This window comes from Podarcis pityusensis (assembly GCF_964106645.2).
Source record: "Podarcis pityusensis genome assembly, chromosome: 6".
Classification (NCBI taxonomy): domain Eukaryota; kingdom Metazoa; phylum Chordata; class Lepidosauria; order Squamata; family Lacertidae; genus Podarcis; species Podarcis pityusensis.
Genome location: NC_138030.1, coordinates 18,245,492 through 18,266,843, shown reverse-complemented (window position 1 = coordinate 18,266,843; position 21,352 = coordinate 18,245,492). Strand labels below are relative to the sequence as shown.

The window sequence follows — 21,352 nt, the reverse complement described above, 5'->3', positions numbered from 1 at the left end:
GGACTTTAAAATGCTCAACTTTAAATTGGCTATGCTGCATATTTGCACATCAGTTAACCTATATAGTCTTTTACATTTGTATTTGTCTATTACTTGATTGAGGCTCCATAGGATTCGTTTTCATATAGGCCACCTATTGTGATTTGTATGAGACTGCTCCAGCAGAAATCTTTCGTTTTCTCAAGGCATCATCATCCAAGATTGCTTCCTTTCAACAAAAGCCAACATAATGAAGCAGAGTTTTTAGAATGAGGGATGCAGACCTTGTAATAAAGCAAATGTTTACATTAAGCACAATACAGCAATTTATTTAGATGCTTAAATGAATACAAAGGGGAAATAAAGATCACAAATTATCCATACTACAACAATGTGTCATATATTAGATGGTATAAATGAATACAACACCATGTTGGTGTTAACTAAAGATAAAACTAAATATCCAAAAATGCAGCACTCATTTCCGTATGCTGCTTTAACACAGTACACTTTTATACAGATCTAAAAGGTGTCAAAATTAGTAGCTGCAAACTTGTTTCTTGCATGTGATTTTTTTTTTTAGCTTAAAAGATTTCAGAAAATGGCTCTGAAATACATAGTCATCAGTTGTAATGTCAAGGATATTCAAGAACAAGAAAATTCTATAATACAATAGAGTCCAGATATACTTTTATGTTGCTGGCCTCTGTTTTGAGATTGTACAAGGTTATGTGCAAAAACTAAGTCTGTCAAAATTCTTACTATAGCAGTTTCAAGCTTTTTGCTAGGTAAACTAGATACAGCATTTATTACACAGCAGGGCAACACTAAAAAAAAGGAAAAAAGAACCAAATCTATGATGGGTACACAAGAACAATAGCATAAGCATCACTTGAATAGGTCTAAAAGACTGTACAAATATACATTTCAACTATTCAGAATGATACATGAAAAAAAACAATTTCCCCAGAGTCCTACTATACACATTGAATTGGTAGCTCATATGTTGGCCCTAAAACTACCATGTGAAAAAGGGTAATGTTTAAAAAGACATACAGCTGAACATATACAGAGTGAAATATGTTGAAAATGCCAATAAAATAAAACCTTTGCTTTTCTTCAGCGAGCAACTGGGAGCCACCAACATATCCATTTTCACATTAAGTTACTGTGCTCGTCACAGCAGATACTCTCAAGTGAGATTTGCCAACAGCATACTTTGCAATAAGAACTGGAATCGGTGTGGCAGCCTCACAGCCACTAACCAGGTGACCTTGCATTCAAAAGGCAGTACCAGTTTACAATGAACTTAGCAGTCGTTCTGAAATGAAAATGTTTAGACGGTTGTCAAGTGGAAGATATGGAGTCTCGAGTTTTAACAGCTTATGCTTGCTGACTACTCAGCTCTACCCCAGTTAGGGTGCTGTGCATCGATTCCGTAACCCCATCAGTCACACTGTCAAACTGTTCTCCGTCCTCGCTGTCAATTGTGCTGTTCTGCCACTCCATCTGCTGATTTGACAAGCTCTCTTCAATTTCTGTTGTATTTTTCCACTGTGACTGGTCCTTGGACCAAAACTCACCCACTTTTCCATAGGAACTATTCTTCCACTTTGACTGTTCTTCGTCACTCTCAGAGGCAGCACCTTTAGTTTCTGCAACTGGTTTACTATTAGTAGCATCTTCACTTTGGGATGATTCATCCGTCCACGTTTCTGGTTTCACTTCAGATGTATTATCTTCAAAGTCAGACACTTGCTGAGAACCAGGTACGCTTTCAGACGGCGATGCTTCTACTTTCCATTCAATGGGATCATCTTGATCTTCTTGGTCACCTTCACTGTCTGAACCTTCAGCTACCAGCTTTGTTGGTTCTTCTGCAGAGCTACTCTCCTTGTATTTGGGGTCTCCATCCTCCTTTTGGTCTATTTTTTCCGGAGACTCCAAAGTGGCTTCTTCAGTTGTCTCCTTAGATATGCTTTCATCTGGTGTCTCATTTATACTATTAATAGATGTTTTGCGACCAGAGTTAGACACAGATTCTGCAAATGGACTATTGCTTTCGTTGAATTCCTGTTCTATGTTCTCAAAACTGTCTGAGGAACTTTCATTATCTTTCTCTAGGTTTATCTTTTTATCAACAGTTTTGCTAGGATTGACTCTGGAATTCTCTTCGTCATGGTTCTCAAACAACCACTCGGCATCAAAATCCATTTCGTGTTTAACCTTGTTCAGTTCTTTCATGTTGAAACCTAGCAAGACACCCAGTTTATACCTTTCACAATCTCTAACGCATTTCTTTCTTTTGTTGCTGAAGTGTGAAGCAATGTCGGATTTCCAAAGCCAGAGACTGGCAGCTAACTTTTCAATCTCCCTCCGACTGGGATATGGTTGCTTATTGAAATACTTGGTGAGAAATGTTTTCCTAGCTTCGTAAGAATCATCTTCATGACCCTTGGGATCTAAAGCCAGCACTACAGGTTCTTCAGGCTTCTCCTCAAAGACGGAAGGGGAATCGTCGTCATCCATTTTTCTTTTCTTCAACAGAGAGAATTCCATGTGTTCATAAGTACGTTTCACAGGTCCTGCACCTGGAGACTGGTTTAGTCGGGAGGGAACATTACCTTTGTCTTGACCGTTCTGAGTCTTCCCCACACCCCTGCAGTGGACAAGGTGCAGGGTTATAGTTGAGGCAGTCATGTTACTCGTGTAGACTCCAAGGCAATGAATACATTTATATGTAAGCTTTTTCTCTACTGGATGAACTGTTTGAATAACTTGATGTCTCTCCCTTAAGTGATGTGCCAGTGCATCAGAAATGGGTCCTTTCAGGATTGAAAAGCACAAAGGGCAAAGTGTTTTCCCCACATCCTTTTTGTAGGGGACTGCCGCTTGAGGAGAACTTTTTACAGGTACATCTGTCTTCTCCTGAATTTTTGGCTGTGGTTTTGGAGGAACTGGAGCGGTATTTTGAGCATGGTAAGCGACGGATTCGGCAGGGGCATCTCTCAAGTTGTAGGTAGTTACAAGTAAGTGTATATTGGTGTGGCTACCCTGCTGCAACGTCAAATCAAACGTTAACGTGGAATCAGTTTTGGGCCCCATTTCTTCATCGACATGAACCATTCGCATGTGAGCAGCCATCTTCTCAACATCGTTGAACGTTGAGCGGCAGTAGGGACAGGACAGACCATGGATTAACATGTGGTTGAGCAGCGTGTCAGTAGGCAAGTAGCGATTACAGTATAAACATTTGCTAGTAAAATTATGTATTTTCATGATGTAGTTAGCAACTGCGGGCACCTTTTCAGCCTTGTGCTCTTTCTCAAAATGAACACTGTACACGTTTTCAGGGAAGAGCTCATTGCAGATTGTACAAATCTTCCATTTCTGAGTTGATGAAGTATTGGCAGAAGTGGTACATATAGGGCCAACGGCAAGAGGCTTGGGTGTGGACTGGGTTAATATTCTGGATGCTGCCTGAGACTGACCTAATGATGTTGATTTCAGTGAGCCTGATGAAAGTGAAGATGAGTTGGCAGACGAAAGAGAGTACCTTGCTGTAGCCTGCGATCTTGGTTCCCCTCCGAGAGGGTAAGGTCGCCCGTTTCCACTTGGGGAATACTGCTTCATTGATTGAGACTGCTGGGATAGGGAAACTGGAGAACTACCTGTCAAACTTAGCCTTCCTCCCGTGTGACCAACGTAACTTGGCGGTACCGATTTCACACCATAGTTGTTCGGTTGCAAATGAACGTTGGACATCATATTTACTCCTCCAGAATTCAATGTAGGCTTTGGTATATTCAGTCGATTCATCATTTGCTGGGATGGAAGAGACCGGACATTTCCAGGGGACAGGGCACCCATCCTCTGAGGAAGTCCCATAGGCTTTTTATCCTGTGGTTTTGGAGCAATTAGCATTAAAGGTTTGGATCTTGGAACTACCACATTTGTATGCCCTATCATTGCTGTCACTTGGTATCCTATACGCTCGTGGTCTTCAATAACATGCTGTACTAAAGCTTCATACGACTTCGGCATAAAAAGGCAGCGTTTGCAGTGAATCATGCCCTCTTCTCGGGAACTTAAGGGTACAATCCCATTGAGTGACTTCTCACTTCCCTTTGCTATATAAGGTGCAGCAACATGCTGAAAATGTTCCCTGTAAATGTGCTTTCGAACTATTTCGTAGAGAGGATCTCGGTAAGTGCACTTCTTACAGTAATAAACAGCTTGTTCTACACTGTCAGCCTGCTTAGGTTTAAGGCTATCATGCTTGTTTTTATCTTTAAAAGTGCTGATGCCTCCACTTGGTGTACTGGCATTTGGAGCATGAAATATTTTAATATGCGTTTCCAAAGTCTTTTTGTCTGCATTGAAAGTACAGTAGGGACAATTGAGAAGGATCCTGTTTTCAAAGTCTTCACTATGAACATTCCGGAAGTGACTTTTGTAGGCAGAAAAGAACTTTGAAGAAAATGGACATGCACTGCAGCAAAAGGGTTTTGTCCGATAGTCCTTAAAAACAAAACAAAAAAGAAACTTAAGTATCAGAAAAACTGCATTTGATTTGCATTACCTTTCCTAATCCTTCTGACTCAATGGATCACAGCTTCAAGGCAAACTTATGGAACTATCATCCATTTAACATTCTTTTTTTTTAAGCTGGCAAAAATCAGGCAATTCATAGAAAGTCTTTAAGAAAGACTAGTCCTAGACCACAGAGAAATGAATCTTCCTTATTTTTGATCATTCAGCCCCTGCAAATCAAGCATTACAAACAGCTGCCTGCTTAAGACGTAATAGGAAGCCATGGGTTGTATCCTATGCTGGTGCTACTCAGAGTAGACCCACTGAAAATAATGAACCTAAGTTAGCCATGTTCATTAACTTCAATGGGTCTACTCTGAGTAGGGCTAGCATATGCTACAAACCATGGTTTCCCATTAAGAGAACGAGCTGCAGTGACCTTTGGGCTGCATGCTTCCCCCATCTTCTCCTGCAACTTTGTGCTTCAGGAGACTGAAAGCTTCACAGAGCCACACCACTTTCAAACTAAGGGTTTTAAATTGTGTAAGGAGCCTCCAGAAGTAAAGGAGGCTCCCGGTTTCAGAACTTGATCCTCCCAACTTGTGAAAGACTTGGAAAAAAGTTATGCTTCAGAGGAAGTAGGGCTTGTAAGGGTGCTCTTAGTCTCTCTCACATAAGTGTTAGCATGCACAGCAGTAAAAACACCAGAACATGGCTTCTATTGAGCTCAAGAATGAAAGCAGCTTTCCATTTCCCCAGAGAAGTAATGGGAGAGCATAGAAATCTAAGCTGTGCCACCACGTGTTCTCATAACACGAAAGCGCAGTTTCCCACTATACCTGAACCAGTCCAGTGATTCATCAGCATATACCAGATTCTCAAGCAGTGATAAATACTTAAGCATGCACAAATTCTTTTTAGAATCTTTGTATTGGTGCAACATCTAATTATGGCTTTATCAAAGTTTCCAAACTTTCAATCTGATACAGTCTGCAACTAGATAAACTCAGATTGCTCCGGTAAATATACCCTGACAGTTCAGACATCAAACCATGGTTTGTGCTAAATTTAGTGTGTAACTCAAATCACTGTTTTGAGATTCCAAACACACCACAGCCAAACCATAATTCAAGGCTGCTAGACTGCTTTCATTTTCTGCCCTCTTAGTTTCATAAATCACAGATTCACTCCTCTCTATTGTGCAGCAGCTTCTGCAAGGAAAACAAAAGGCCTTAACTATGGTCTGTCAATTCATTAATCATGCTAAACCATAGTTTATGCCTTGCAAACTAAATTATGGTTTACCAGCTCTAGTTTGTTGGCCTATTACAATGAGGGGGGAAAGTATTTGATCCCCTGCTAAATTTGCCCATTTGCCCTCTGATGAAAAAATGACCAGTCCATAATTTTAATGGTAGGTTTATTGTAGCTGTGAGAGACAGAATAACAACAGGAAAGCCCCCAGAAACCCAGAAGACAAAAGTCAAAGATTGATGTGCATTATAATGAGTGAAATAAGTATTTGATCCCTTTGCAAAAGATGACTTATAGTACTTCGTGGCAAAACCCTTGTTGGCAATTAGATTTCAGATGTTTCTTGCAGGTGGCCACCAGGTTTGCACACATCTCAGGAGGCATTTTGCCCCACTCCTTTGCAGATCCTCTCCAAGTCAGTAAGATTTCGAGCTTGATTTGTAGCTACTCGAACCTTCAGCTCCCTCCACAGATTTTCAATGGGATTAAGGTCTGGAGACTGGCTAGGCCGCTCCAGGACATTAATGTGCTTCTTCTTGACCCACTCCTTTGTTGCCTTGGCCATGTGTTTTGGGTCATTGTCATGCTGGAATACTCATCCTCGACCCATTTCCAATGCCCTGGCTGAGGGAAGGATGTGCTCCCCCAAGATTTGACGATAATGGTGCCGTCCATCGTCCCTTTGATGTGGTGAACGTGTCCTGTCCCCTTAGCAGAAAAACACCCCCAAAGCTTAATATGTCCCCCTCCATGTTTGACAGTGGGGATGGTGTTCTTGGGGTCGTAGGCAGCATTCCTCCTCCTCCAAACACGGCAAGTTGAGTTGATGCCAAAGAGCTCGATTTTGGTCTCATCTGACCACAACACTTTCACCCAGTTCTCCTCTGGGTCATTCAGATGTGCATTGGCAAACTGCAGACGGCCCTGTACACGTGCTGTCTTGAGCAAGGGGACCTTGTGGGCTCTGCAAGATCTCTTGTCCTTCACGGCGTAGTGTTACCAACTGTTTTCATGGTGACTATGGTAGGGTTATCTGACGTCCCCAGTTCCTGGGCACAGTCCCCAGATTTGCAAATGTTTCCCCAGACCAATTCCACCCCTGAAATATCCCCAGATTTCATTAAATGTCCCCAGGAAACAAGGACGCCAACAGGAGCAGCCAGAATCAACTCAATTGTTTGGCAGGGAGGCGAAGTGGGGAGAAGGCGCTGTGATTGCAAAGCACGGGCACACGTGCAAGAGAGGAAAAATCGGAAAGAAAAGCCCCCTTTCTCTCCGTTGGCCTCATTTACATCTCCCTGGATGGCATCCTGGCCTACGGCAGGATCCAGTTCCAACCCTTCTTCAAGCTTCGCCCCACCCTCCTTGCTTCTCCCCTGTCCTTGACGCTGCTGCTGCTGCGGCCCCGTGAATGGAGATCAAGAACAAAGCTGGTCGCACTCAAAGCAATGGAGAGAGAAAGAAAGAGAAACAGAGAGGGAAAGGAGGGCAGGGGGCAAGTGAAATCGCCCCTAGAAGAAAAAAGAAAAATCCCAGTGAATTGTATTGCCAGCTCCCTTTCGCTCATGCACCTCTCCTGTGTGTGTGACTGGAGATTGCGAAGTCCTGACACAGACTCTCCACTAGTTCTGAACTGGAGCCACCTCCTGCTTCCACCTCTTCCGCCAATCTCCACTCCCTCTTTCTCTCTCTTCTACCCACCCCTGGCCTCAGCTAATCATTTAAACATATCATGTAGAGAAGTGGCAGCAGCCAAAAAAATAGGGGGGCGTGCACACACATATATTCTCTTCTTCACCACTACTTCTGCCTCCTCATCGCCACCACCCACTCACCCAAGCTAGTGGGAGGAGAGGGGGGCTTCTGGCAAATAAAAGCAGATTAGAGACTTGCCAATCAGATGGTCGGCGGTTCAAAACCCTGCGACGGGGTGAGCTCCTGTTGCTCAGTCCCTGCTCCTGCCAACCTAGCAGTTCGAAAGCACGTCAAAGTGCAAGTAGATAAATAGGTACCGCTCCGGCGGGAAGGTAAACGGCGTTTCCATGCGCTGCTCTGGTTCGCCAGAAGCGGCTTAGTCATGCTGGCCACATGACCCGGAAGCTGTATGCCGGCTCCCTTGGCCAATAAAGCGAGATGAGCGCCGCAACCCCAGAGTCGGCCACGACTGGACCTAATGGTCAGGGGTCCCTTTACCTTTACCTAGGTACCAAATGTGAAGGAGATAATCTAAAGGCTCAATCTGCCACCACTGGCCATATTCCACTCCATTTGAGCTGCTTGCGGCTGCATGGCTTTGGGGAGGACAGGAGGAGGGATGGGGGGAGGGAGGTGGGCTGGGGAGAGAAAGAGAAAGAAGCGGTGTGGGGTGGGTGTGTTCGTGCAAAAGCTTTGGGGCAGCAGGGAACACTGGATCACTTCAGCCGACGGTGGCTGGGAGCTTTGGGGCAGCCCCGCAGCGAGCAGGAGGCTCAGCTGCATCTCGGGATCCCCACTGGGTGCCGTCTGCACACTCACAGAGAGGACCTCCTCGCCAGCTCAGTTTTAAAGCAAACTTTGATCTGTGGTGTTGACTTTTTTTCTTAATTTTTTAAAATGTTTTTTTCCTTTTTTTAAAAAAAAATATTATATTAATTATATTATATTAATTATATTATACTATATTAATTTATTTGCATCCCCAGATTTATTGGGAAAAATCTGATAACCTTAGACTATGGTCCCAGCTGCCCTGAGATCATTGACAAGTTCCCCCCCGTGTAGTTCTGGGCTGCTTCATCACCTTGCTCATGATCATTTCAACTCCACGAGATGAGATCTTGCATGGAGCCCCAGACCGAGGGAGGTTGACGGTTATTTTGTGTTTCTTCCATTTGCGAATGATTGCACCAACTGTTGTCACCTTCTCACCAAGCTGCTTGGCAATAGTCTTGTAGCCCAGTCCAGCCTTGTGCAGGTCTACAATCTTGTCCCTGACATCCTTGGACAGCTCTTTGGTCTTGGTCATGGTGGCTACTTGGGAATCTGCTGGATTGATTGCTTCTGTCGACAGGTCTCTTTTGTACAGGTACTGTAACGAGGTGGGATTACAGGTAAGACCTCTCCCTTACAGCAGGTGCTTCTACTCTCAGCTCGTTACATACAGTGAAGATACCAGGTAGCCTGACATCTGGCTGGTTGATAGGGGATCAAATACTTATTTCACTCATTATAATGCACATCAATCTCTGACTTTTGTCTTCTGGGTTTCTGGGGGTTTTCCTGTTGTTATTTTGTCTCTCACAGCTACAATACACCTACCATTAAAATTATGGACTGGTTATTTCTTCGTCAGAGGGCAAATGGGCAAATTTAGCAGGGGATCAAATACTTTCCCCCCTCACTGTATACACTATGCTTTGTCAATTCAGACCCACCAAACCATTGTTAAGTTTCTTTAACAATGTTTTGGTAGTATATCAGAGTTGAACTACCTGCTGTCAGTTCTTTCTCAATTCTGCTTATCTTAAAAGGGACACCAAATTTGCTAGTTAAGTTTAAATTTCTTCGATATGTTGAACTACTAGTGGTAATATCCAACTAAGTCATATTCAGGAGTACACTCACTGCCAAACTCAAGTGCAAAAGATTTTAACAGACCTAATCAGCAACTGCAGTTTCCAGACACCACAGTGCAGTCCCCATAATACTATAACACTCTTTTTCTTCTGTCCCACCTCTGCTGACATCTGGGCTGTAATCCTATGCACACACATCTTGCAATAAATCTCACTGAAATCAGTGGGAATTATTACTTTCGTAAACAGATATAATTAAGGTTGTAAAGCACTTAACGTTTGTCATAAAAACACGATTCCAAACTTAATTGGTTTCAGATTTAAGGTCATTTTACCACATTATTACCAACCTGATTTTTTGTAAGTGAAGGATCCCACAATCCAACATCTTCCCATGTAGTGTTTTTCAGATAGAAGTCATTGGGTTCAAACTGCTTAAAATCCTGCAACAGTGGAAGATTGACAAAAGCATAAATAGAAATAACAAACCACAAAATGATTGCCTATTCATTTCTTTAGATCTTGAAAATTCAAGAAGAATTATTAAGGTACCAAAAATTGCAAATAAAAGGGCTCATTAACAGAAAACTTCCCAGGGAGTATAATTTTTACTAATTAATGCACTTATTATTTTTTTACTAATTAAGGGCATGATACAACCACTTCAATAGAAGACAGGTACTTAACATTCCTTTGAAATGAAGATGACTTTAAATTGCTTAAATTTGTCTCGCCCCTGTTCGCTTTCCCCTACGAAGTCCGTTTAATTTTTTTATGCAATCTGTAAGTCACACAGATAATCACATATGAAAAATTATTTGAGGGAATGAGCTTGCCAGACCATATGAGCAAGGAAATACTTGCAGAAGCATAGATTACAGTATTTTTCTGTGTATTGGACGAGGTTTTTTGACACAAAAATCATGTCAAAAAAACTGACACGGACAGTGGCATGGGGGGGGGGGAGATGCCACTGCACGCGGGGAGCCATCTGGGGGTGCTGGCTGGCTGGGGCACAACTTCCCTCGATGCTGTTGTGCGCAGGAAACAATCTAGGGAGGGTTTCCTGCCTGCAGCTGCCTGGGGAAGGAGGCTCAACAACTTTGGGCCATCTCCCCTCATTTTCTTAAAACTGAGTCCCCCAAAATAAGGGGGAGTCTTATATATGGGGGCATCTAATAGACGGAAAAGTACGGTAGTTTGTGTGTCGACAGGCTATTTGTACTTTTAAGTAAAAGGCGTAGAAACGGAAAGAGTAGTCTCTAAAAAGCTAGGCTCAGTGGGAACCTTACTGAGAATGCTCTCCAGAAGATCACAGAGCATGAAACTGCTCTCACTGCCAATCCTTCTCAAAAGGAGAAGGCATGAGAACTAGTTCCCTGACTAGAATCCTCCTAGATCTGTCCTGTGCAGGAGCAGAATCTATATACCAGACTACAAAAATTAGAAATGATTGTGTGAAAAATCACAGATAACATGAAATTTCAGCCCACATTTTTCAAAATATGCATTTAGCGTTTGTCCAAAAGCAAGAGTCATGTGGCACATTGAAGACTGACAAATTTATTGTGGAATAACTTGTCCAGTTTTCAAAGTATTTCATGCTTAAATTGGTCCCAATGAAATCAATCATAGCTGCTTCTAAGTGCTGCAGTTGTGAACACTAAACAGAACCAGTGTGCATTGTTGTTTATTTTATTACTGATAAATTGGGTGTTAACATCAATCCATTTTGTTGGTTATATGCAAAAACCACACACACCCATTTAATTGAAGTAATCTAAAACTTTGGTAGTAGCTAAGCAAGAGAATCTAGTATTACAGCTGCACAGTTTTGAAATGCATAAGTCAGATTCACAATTTAGCAGACAAAAAAAGTGATCGGGGGGGGGACTCGAAGGGCTACAAGACAGCGTTCATTTTTAGCCCAATGCATTTTGGGGGAAAAAATCATTTCTCAAGGGCAGATTTCAGCAACAGTTCTAACATACAAAGGATACTGCAGTAACCCCTGGTGTGTCAGAACTGTTGATAAAAACATGCCCTCCAGCAAGGTTTTCCAAAACGTGTTGGGCTTGCAAGAAGCAGTATTCTGTAGCATCTCCCGTTTTCTCCCTCTCCTTTCCTGCCTGCTAGCCGTACCACCTGTTTCATGGTTGGATTTCCACCCTTCAGGAGGCAGAAGAGGTTCTCCACTGCAGAGGGAGAAGCAGTTTGAGGCACAGGTACTACATTACTAGACTACCACAGTTAATGCTGTGATATTTAACACAGAGAGATCATCCTTTTGCCTTGAAACAACTCCTTGGGAGTTTCTTCAGCAACACTCCTTGGACATCTTACCTACGAGGCATCTCCGAAGCAGCGTCTCCACCCCTGTGGTTCTGCTCGGACACTGAGGTCCAGCACCGAGGGCTTCTGGCGGTTCCCTCATTGCGAGAAGCAATGCGAGAAGCAAAGCTACAGGGAACCAGGCAGAGGGCCTTCTCGGTAGTGGCGCCCGCCCTGTGGAACGCCCTCCCACCAGATGTCAAAGAGAACAACAACTACCAGACTTTTGGAAGACATCTGAAGGCAGCCCTATTTAGGGAAGCTTTTAATGTTTTATTACAGTATTTTTTTAAAAAAATTGGAAGCCGCCCAGAGTGGCTGGGGAAACCCAGCCAGATGGGCGGGGTACAAATAAAAAATTTATCATCATCATCATCATCATCATCTCCCTATAACAAGTGCAGCATGTGACAGAAGTTCTCCATCCAGAGGCCAACCAGTGTGTCTTGGTGGCACAGACTTAAACCAGCCAACCCCCAACCTTTCCCACAAAGATACCAAGAAGTGGTTAGGTGGGAAAGCTCCATGTCTCTCTATCTCTCAGGAGATGACTCCCTTGGTGGGGTGGCAGCCAAGCAGATAATCACAGTTTTTGGCTTGATAAGTGAGTACAGCCAAGAAGTGAAAAACTCATGCCACTTTTGTAATACCAGTCAATCACTGTTCTCCTGAAACTTCAGTTTATAATATTCCCAACAGAAGATACAGCCCTTCAATTTAAACTGCAACCCAAGAGTTCAACGGAAGATTGTACTTACTTCTATATGCTCTTTACAGTATTCCAAACCAATGTCACTTAGTATTTTTTTCACAGTTTTCCGGGCTTTTCTTAAACTGCCAAGGTTGTTGACAGGAAGTTGGAACATAGTTTCTACTGGGAGGGGGGAGAGAAGAGGGAGGGGGAGAAAATAATTTACTGAAAACATTTTGTCCCAAAGCACTTGAATTCAGATCAAAAAGTCTGTTATCACTCAATTTTCTATTTACATTTATGCACGTCATATCCCTCAGATTCTAGGCAGTTCAAAATAAACTGAGTTGTTCAGCCATCTTGTTTTCAAAGTTGAGCCAGGTAAGTAAACTTTAGAAAAAGTTAAAAAAAAAAAAAAAAAACACCTTACAGGAACAGAGAATATAGTGTCCAGATTTGGACACACACATCCAACTTTATGACCAATAGTTGCATACCCGCTCTCATGTGGAAAAGTCAAATTCATCCCAACAAAAGATGCTACTCTAACAAAAGGTCTACAGTTTTTGGCTGGCTTTGCTGGCCAAGTCAATTGTTTACATGTTTTTACATGCACATACAATACACATAAATTAAAGACAACTACAAAGGATGGAATTCAATGTTGTGAAAAGGGGAACGTCAGTGCAAGCATTGCAGTGCACTCTTTCTGGGAGTTCGCCCTCCCCTCAGAGCCGGACTTAGTAGATGACCCCAGCCCAATGTCTTATTGGAAAAGTATAAAAGCCAAAAAATATAATCACCAGCTCTTCTCCCTTAGACATGGGAGTTTGCTGGTTTGAGGAGAGTGGCCTTTCTGGAGGGAAGGGGAAAAGGTTCCCAACACACAACTCACCTTTCCCAAGAGAAAGGGTTAATGTGGAGAAAGAATCAAATGTACCTTCAGAATTAATAATAATTCAATTCATATCCCACCCTTTCCCCTGAACCCTTCCCTTGTCTGCCCTGTAAAATACAAGGCTGGCCGATTTTAGGATATTGCCTGTTTTGTTGCCTGCATGACTCCAGACAGCTGATGTACAAGCCTTGGCCATCCTTCCAACTTTGGAGCTGGGAAGGTGGAAAGGACAGCTAAGCAATGGCCAGGATGATCTCAGCCTACTTCTGCAGGTCTGAAGTTGCAAGGAAGTTGCGGCCCCTTGTCACATGTGCCTCGGTGGAGTCCCACACTCGCCGTGGCAAATAGAATGGCTGGGGCCCGACGTTAACTCTTTTCTATGTCATGATATAGTTTTCCATTTTCATGAAGAACACATAAATCAGCCATTGCTCACACCATTACCCTCTTCGTCAACAGGCTGCGTTAGCTCAGTGAAATTGCAGAGTTCGGTTTTTCAGTCTAGTGCATGAAGGAAGCGGGGCTATGGGCACGCAACGAAGAATGGCAGACAGGCTAGGAGTTTGACTGATAAATATGCTCAGCTCAACAATGAGCTCAAGAGAATACTACCTAGAAGATCAAAGCAACAACCAAACAACAAAGCGTTTGAACCTCAAAATCCAAATGATTGTGAATTCAGCTCATTCTTCTAAGTCTTGTTTAGAAACCAGTATGACAAATTCCAGGGATTTCAAATTACCAAGTTTATTGAAACTTACACACAGACACACACACACACACACACACACACACACACACAAAACTGCAGCAGTACTCACCCCTATGTACACATCCCACTCCACTCCCATAACCCATACAGCATTCTCATAACTAATCAACAACTTGGCTTTTTCAAACTCCATCAGAACTTAAATCTGTATTTCAACTGCTTGCATCAGTATCCTGGCAATACTTACAACTTAAAGCAGTGGCTGAATCTTAATTCTCACTTTGGGCAGAGTTTTAAACATTCTTGCAATTGTACCCTAGCATTTGGCTGCTGAAATATATTGTGCCTGGAACTCTAGAAGTTATCTAGCAGTGAGGAGATGTGATTCTTATTAAAATGTTTTGTGGGGTTTTTTTTTTTACCTGTTTTGTTACCCTGGGCTCCTTTCAAAGGAAGGGCAGGAGAGAAAATAAATAAATGCATCAGCTGTCCCAAGCATATGACAACTGCTAAAGTTGTTAAAATATCCTTCTATGAGCCCATAGAATGATGCATTTGAAGAATGTACAGTGATACCTTGAGTTACAAACACCTCGGGTTACAAAAGCTTCGGGTTACAAACTCCGCTAACCCGGAAGTAGTATCTCGGGTTACAAATTTTGCCCCAGGATGAGAATGGAAATTGTGTGCCGGTGGCAGTGGGAGGCCCCATTAGCGAAAGTGCGCCTCAGGTTAAGAACGGTTTCGGGTTAAGAACGGACCTCTGGAACGAATTAAGTACGTAACCCGAGGTACCACTGTAATAACATTAAACTGCTCCTTAGTGGACCTTATGTCTTAATGTGATTATAAGGAAATTGAGAAGGTATTTGATCAATATCAGGTATGAATAAGCACACACAATAGACTTTCTGTGTTAAGAGTTCACCACTTACCATAATTATGACAGTAACTGGAGGATGGCGATTTACAATCTGCTGTTTGTACTTAGGGTTGTGCATAAAATTACAAATGAAGCAAAAACCAATTCTAGAAAATTCGTATCCTCAGAAGAGTAAAAATGTATATTCTATTATCAAAATTGGGACTGTTTGCCCTCCGAATTGCTAACAGAAGCTTCAGAATTAACACACAAGGCCAATAAACATTCAAAAGTTGAAAGAGCAGAACCCAAGTCTTTCTTTTGGTTCATATTAAGTGGAGAAACAAATATATTTTGTTTCTACCATGCAACAAACCAGCCAACCCTCTTATTGTACCTGACTTGCAATATATTATACAGTTCATCACTAATGTTCATATGCCTGTGTCACCCATGAACTAGTCTCCCAACAAACATTCTGGGTGGAATTCACCCAACCAGCTCTATCAGTGGAAGCACTGCTCAAGGACTTCCACTTGTACAACAGGGCTGCCCTTCCCGCTCTTCCCCCAACACCCCCAAAAAATTTTTTGCTCAGGGGGGCAAGAACCCCCAGCTCAGTGCAGAGGAGAGAATGGTCAGAGGAGCGTGACATTGAATTCCACCCACTATATTCAAAGAGTCTCATAATGGCACATGGGCAATCTGCAGCCTCTGGCTCCCTCCTCAGTTGATTCAACCTCCCTTGCCCCCACCCCTCCTGCATAGCTGCTTCCAGTGCAAATAATCCAGGATGTGCAAGATGCACACAATGGCTTGCTCCCTGAATTCCCAACATATGTGCCCTCCTTTTCTCACTGCACAGATGAAATATTCCCAGCAGCTTGCAGCAGGGAGGAAGATGTTATTGGATCTCAGTGCTCCAGGAGAGAAGGCTTAAACCTCTCTCTCTCTCCACTGAGACACTGGGGGAAGGATAAATACGAGAGACTAAGCTGGGAAGTATGTGGGTGGGGGGAGCCCAGGCCATGCCTACTACAGCCATGTGGCCCATAGCCCACCACGGCATGCAGTCTTTGGGGACAAGGAAATTGCCCACCCCTAAAAGTAAAGGTACCCCTGCCCTTTACGGGCCAGTTGTGTCCGACTCTAGGGTTGTGCGCCCATCTCACTTAAGAGGCCGGGGGCCAGCGCTGTCCGGAGACACTTCTGGGTCACGTGGCCAGCGTGATGAAGCTGCTCTGGCGAGCCAGCACCAGCGCAGCACACAGAAACACCGTTTACCTTCCCGCTAGAAAGCGGTACCTATTTATCTACTTGCACTTAGGGGTGCTTTCGAACTGCTAGGTGGGAAGGAGCTGGGACTGAAAGACGGGAGCTCACCCCGCCGCGGGGATTCGAACCGCCAACCATGCGATCGGCAAGCCCTAGGCACTGAGGTTTTACCCACAGTGCCACCCGCGTCCCTACCCCTATTTTAGTACAATTGATGAGGATCGATTTTTAAAAGCCAAAGGGCTGTCCATTATGTATGTGCTTGCGTGTGTTTGTGAACAAGCCACCTCTGTGCTGCCCTTGTAATTTCATTCTTATAGCTGGCAGGATTGAAAGTTTTGCCTGGGGCATGTAGGAGATATCTTATACTAGGTTGCAAACACTAAGACCTCCCACAATGCACCTGCAGAATCTGGTTCATTCAAACCATGAAGAAGTGCTTACTTTGAAAAGCAGCTTGCCTCAAGCTAGAACCACCTGCTAGGCAGATGTATGCCCACTCCTGCCCTCACTCCTGTTAAGATGCCCCCTGCTTTCCAGACAACTCAGCAAAGTGCATTGTTTAAACACTAGCAAGTTCTGGTGAACTTTGTTTTTAAACCAGTTGTAGCTACTGGTCTTTGTAGAGCAGGGGTGGGGGGGGGGGATCTCAAGCCCCGGGATCAACTGCAGTCCTCTTCATCTGCCCTTTGAAGCTCTCAGTGAGTCAGACTCCTCGCTGCCTCTGCTCCACCTCCCTCAAGTGTTTTCACCTAACGCAACAACACTAATGCATGACCAGTATTTAGGGCATCTTCATACAAAACAGGTCACTTCCAAGAACATGTTTGGCCAGGGCAGAAACAGACATTCAGAACGAGACCACACTAAATAAGGTAGCTTAGAAACCTGCATAGTTGTGAAGCACAAAATCCACACTTGACAGGAGAATTCTGACTATCTGAGCTTCTGAACACTCCAGTAAATGTTTAGTTGTCTGGTAGATTTTGTACTTATCAGCAAAATTGTAGTAACTTTTTCTCTCCCAACCCTCGTTTTAGGATTTTTAAATTTTTGTTTGGGATTCTATCCTGCAAAACTGAAGGACTAAAACCTCTCCCCCCCCCCAAAAAAAAAGCTGTCACCACATGTTTACAAGTGGCCGCTCTGGAAAAAATATTGTGCAACCGATTGCCTAATGAAGCAGGTTCCCATGGAATACAAAAGTGTTTCCCATTCACAGTAGAAGTATCAGCTCTACCTTATTATAATTCTACCGCAATTAAAAGATTATACACTTGTACATGAACATTTCATTTGTGTGAGAACATATTAATGTTCTTGATGTGTCTGTAATTCACAAACACATTGACCATCTGGATAAGAAGTGAGCAACCACATGCATAGTGATCTGATTAACAAAGGCCAAATGCTTTTAAAAAAACCACCACCTTAAGATGCTGGAGTCAGTGAAAAAAGAAGCTGCTTTATTTTTGTGCTCACAAAAAGTTATGAGGGCATATGATCACTTCATAGCATTCAGAAGATTAAAGATTTTAGTGCACGTCTCATTCTGGTTGTGAGTATAGTGGTACCTCGGGTTAAGAACTTAATTCGTTCTGGAGGTCCGTTCTCAACCTGAATCTGTTCTTAACCTGAGGTACCACTTTAGCTAATGGGGCCTCCCACTGCCACCGCGCTGCCAGAGCATGATTTCTGTTCTCATCCTGAAGCAAAGTTCTTAACCTGAGGTACTATTTCTGGGTTAGCGGAGTCTGTAACCTGAAGCATCTGTAACCTGAAGCATCTGTAACCTGAGGTACCACTGTGCTGTGATTTTCATCTCTGCACAACTGGAGATAGAAGCATCTATACCTTCACAGAGCATTTTGCTAATAATGATACAAGTTCACTTGTGAAGAAGGTGGCTGGTTTCACTGAATTAGAATGGTTCAATATGACCTATATTCACAAAGTGCAACTGGAAAAGATGAGTTACAAAGCAATAATAGAATCACAGAAGAGACCCCTATGGTCATCTAGCAAACACCCTGCAATGCAGGAATCTCAACATGCGGTCCCCAATCCAACTTGAAACCATACTGGACCCAGCTTAGCCTTGAAGCAAATAAAATAACTGCTCGTCCTGTGCACATTTCTTCACTACAGGTCCTGTTACAATTCCAATCTAGAACCCAAAATCTTTTTCCATGTGACTGAAGAATCTTGCGCTACCATGACTGCCTGGAATCAACTCTTCTCTGAAAGGAATACAATGCTTTCTCTGCTTAGAATTCTGATCTTGCTTTGTGAATGCTCTTGAAGAATTGAACCAACAGCAGAATTATTAAGACTCCCAATTCTTCTCAAATATTTATTTAATACACTTTGATGCGGCCTTCAAGGTAAAACAAACTGGATGGTGAAGAAGAAATGCCCTCAATAACTGTTTGTTACCAAGCCTGGAACTGAACTCCAGGCACAGGTAATGTAAGCAAGAGAAAGGGATTAGCAGGGAAGGGAGAGCTGAGCAACAATCGGACAGGCTTACCGGGTCGCCAATCTTTTCGGATCAGCAGGTACATTTTGAATTGGAAGGTAGCGCTGTGACGGCTGGGGATGGGGGTAACGTAACAGAAAACTAGAGAGAGTGCAGTCATTGCTGCTGCTGCCCCACCTCATGCTTCCTGTGAGATGTCATCAGTGTCCTGCTCATCCTGACTGTGGCAATCACACAATACTGATTATACCCAGATCCACACCCTGATGCTGTCCGTTGCTGTCTAATATCAGGGAGCATTCCCCAGGAGGAAAAAAAAAGCACAAGGTGGCTAACCCACTCCTCACACATACACACCACAGACACACAAGTATCTCTCTCACACATACACTTCACCACAGGAGGGGAGAGTGCTCTTGTGCTCAAATCCTGCTTGTGGGTTTCCCACAATGACTAGATAGATCATTGACCTGATCCCATAGGCTCTTTTTTATGTTCACATTTACAAAACCAAACATGCATCTCTCCCATCATAATAGGAAGTGCCTATTATTATTATTATCATTATTATTATCATAATCATTATTATTATTATTTTTCAAGCCCCTCCACCCCAGCAAAAACGCACAAAGGCCTGCAACCCGGAGGTTGCTGGGCTGGAAATCCCTGGTCTAAGTGATGTTGAGAGAGACAAATATCCTAAATACAAATATTCTGAAGAGGATTTAAAAGAGGCTACAGCCACATCGGAAAAAATATGGAGGTTATGATACAAAGCTCATTAGGTATCTCGTTAATGAGCCTTGGTAGTAAAAATGGGGGGGGGGGGTTAAGGGAAAGAATTTAAAAGAAAACTACCATCATACAGTGGTACCTCAGGTTACATACGCTTCAGGTTACATACACTTCAGGTTACAGACTCCGCTAACCCAGAAATAGTGCTTCAGGTTAAGAACTTTGCTTCAGGATGAGAACAGAAATCGTGCTCCGGCAGCGCGGTGGCAGCAGGAGGCCCTATAAGCTAAAGTGGTCGTCAGGTTAAGAATAGTTTCAGGTTAAGAACGGACCTCCAGAACGAATTAAGTACTTAACCCGAGGTACCACTGTAATGGTGTTATGTGCCCATCAAGCCCACATTTGTAGTTATCATGTTGCTGTATCTCAAGTACCAGAGGGGGGGCCCCTAAAAGAATCATGAAGAGGGGAAGTTTACAATAAAGAGACCATAATGTTTTCCTTTTGATGCCCGTGCATTTCCTTCCTAATTCCAGTGGAGAATGCTTTTGCTCCTTAAAATGAGGGACAGAAAATGGGACAGTTAAACTATCCTCTATTTCTTGGGTCAGTATACTAAGGCTAGTGCTAGAAGTGGAAAAGAGGGAATGATTAAGGGTTGCATATTAAGATTGACAGAACTATGTGGAATAAAGCAGGCCTTCCCAAAACTGGGTCTCCCGCTGTTTTTGGACTATAATTCCCACCATCCTGGACCACTGGTCCTGCTAGCAAGGGATGATGGGAGCAGCTAGATATTAAAGTCCGGGAACCCTGTAGTATAGAAATGACTTCTAGCACCTCAAAATATTAGAACTCAGATACTTAAAACTTGGAGTCAGTGAGCTAGCCTAAGTGGACCTTTGATCTAATCCAGGAAGGCAACATTTAAGCATCATAAGTAGCTTCACATGGAACTAAAACAAGAGGAAGTCCATTTGACTAAAGCAGCTCATGTGCAAAGTACCGGTATATTAGGCTTTTGGTCAGGGATCACAGACTGATATTTTTCCAATAATTCTCTCTAAGAGATCAAATATCAGTATTTATCACCCTAGACTGCTGATTTCTGCATCTTCTCCAGGACCCATTTGAAAAGGAACCATCCTTTAGACCCATAAACAACTAGTCACATACTTCTCTGTAGCTGCTGAAGGCAATGAGTTCCCAGAGCCTTCCTATTCCTGCAAGTTCCTCTTCTGCTACAGTTCCTGTACCTTATGACTTCTGGTAGAAGAACCATTAATGCTGCCAATGGTGAATCAGAATGAAACATTGGTCTGCCAACAAACATGGCTGTGTGTGACATTCTCAGAGGACACCCGGGCAAAATGAGGATGTTACCATCAGCTAGTGAAGAACGCCCAGAAACAAGTGCTGTGCTGAAATCTCACCTCCAATTTCCCAAGAGTGTTCTTCCTTTGTGAAAGAGGACCATGTAGGATTTTGAGCTTACCTTATCGTTACAAGGTGGCAAGAGTGATAAGTGGTCCCACTTCCCCACTGTATAAATTTCTCCCAAACTCCACGGCCTTCCTGGCTGTCCATGCTTCCTGATCTGAAAAAAATTCATGGCAGGAGACAGTCTTCCCCTAACCTTTAATTAAAGTGCCAGGACACAGGAGGGCTGCAGAGTGCAGACTACAGTGGTACCTCAGGTTACATACGCTTCAGGCTACATATGCTTCAGGTTACAGACTCTGCTAACCCAGAAATAGTACCTCGGGTTAAGAACTTTGCTTCAGGATGAGAACAGAAATCGTGCTCCGGCGGCACGGCAGCAGCAGGAGGCCCCATTAGCTAAAGTGGTGCTTCAGGTTAAGAACAGTTTCAGGTTAAGAATGGACCTCCGGAACGAATCAAGTACTTAACCCGAGGTACCACTGTACTGGATAGATGATTTGTATAATGACACTAACACCCTTTGGCCAACTCAGATAACAGGCAAGTTTAACACAATCCCTACACCCACTGCCCATGAGAATTTCAGTGAAATCTTCTCTCCTCTGT

General features: G+C 43.3%; 1 protein-coding gene across 8 annotated transcripts in view; it reads right to left on the bottom strand.

The window, feature by feature from the left end:
- Positions 1 to 281: 281 nt before the first annotated feature.
- Positions 282 to 21,352, bottom strand: part of ADNP (activity dependent neuroprotector homeobox) — a 47,710-nt gene continuing 26,639 nt past the window's right edge. For 3 of the 8 annotated variants that reach the window (XM_081011045.1, XM_081011043.1, XM_081011047.1), the window contains 4 exons: positions 12,410 to 12,525; positions 9,671 to 9,763; positions 8,546 to 8,833; positions 282 to 4,500 (listed from right to left, as the gene is read on the bottom strand). In XM_081011045.1, the coding sequence (XP_080867171.1) occupies positions 1,363 to 4,500; positions 8,546 to 8,833; positions 9,671 to 9,763; positions 12,410 to 12,517 (3,627 nt within the window). In that variant the 5' untranslated portion in view covers positions 12,518 to 12,525 and the 3' untranslated portion in view covers positions 282 to 1,362. Of the gene's footprint in view, positions 4,501 to 8,545; positions 8,834 to 9,670; positions 9,764 to 12,409; positions 12,526 to 14,887; positions 14,904 to 21,352 lie in introns of those variants that run through there. The other 5 variants (XM_081011046.1, XM_081011044.1, XM_081011048.1 and 2 more) reach the window with 3 other exon arrangements.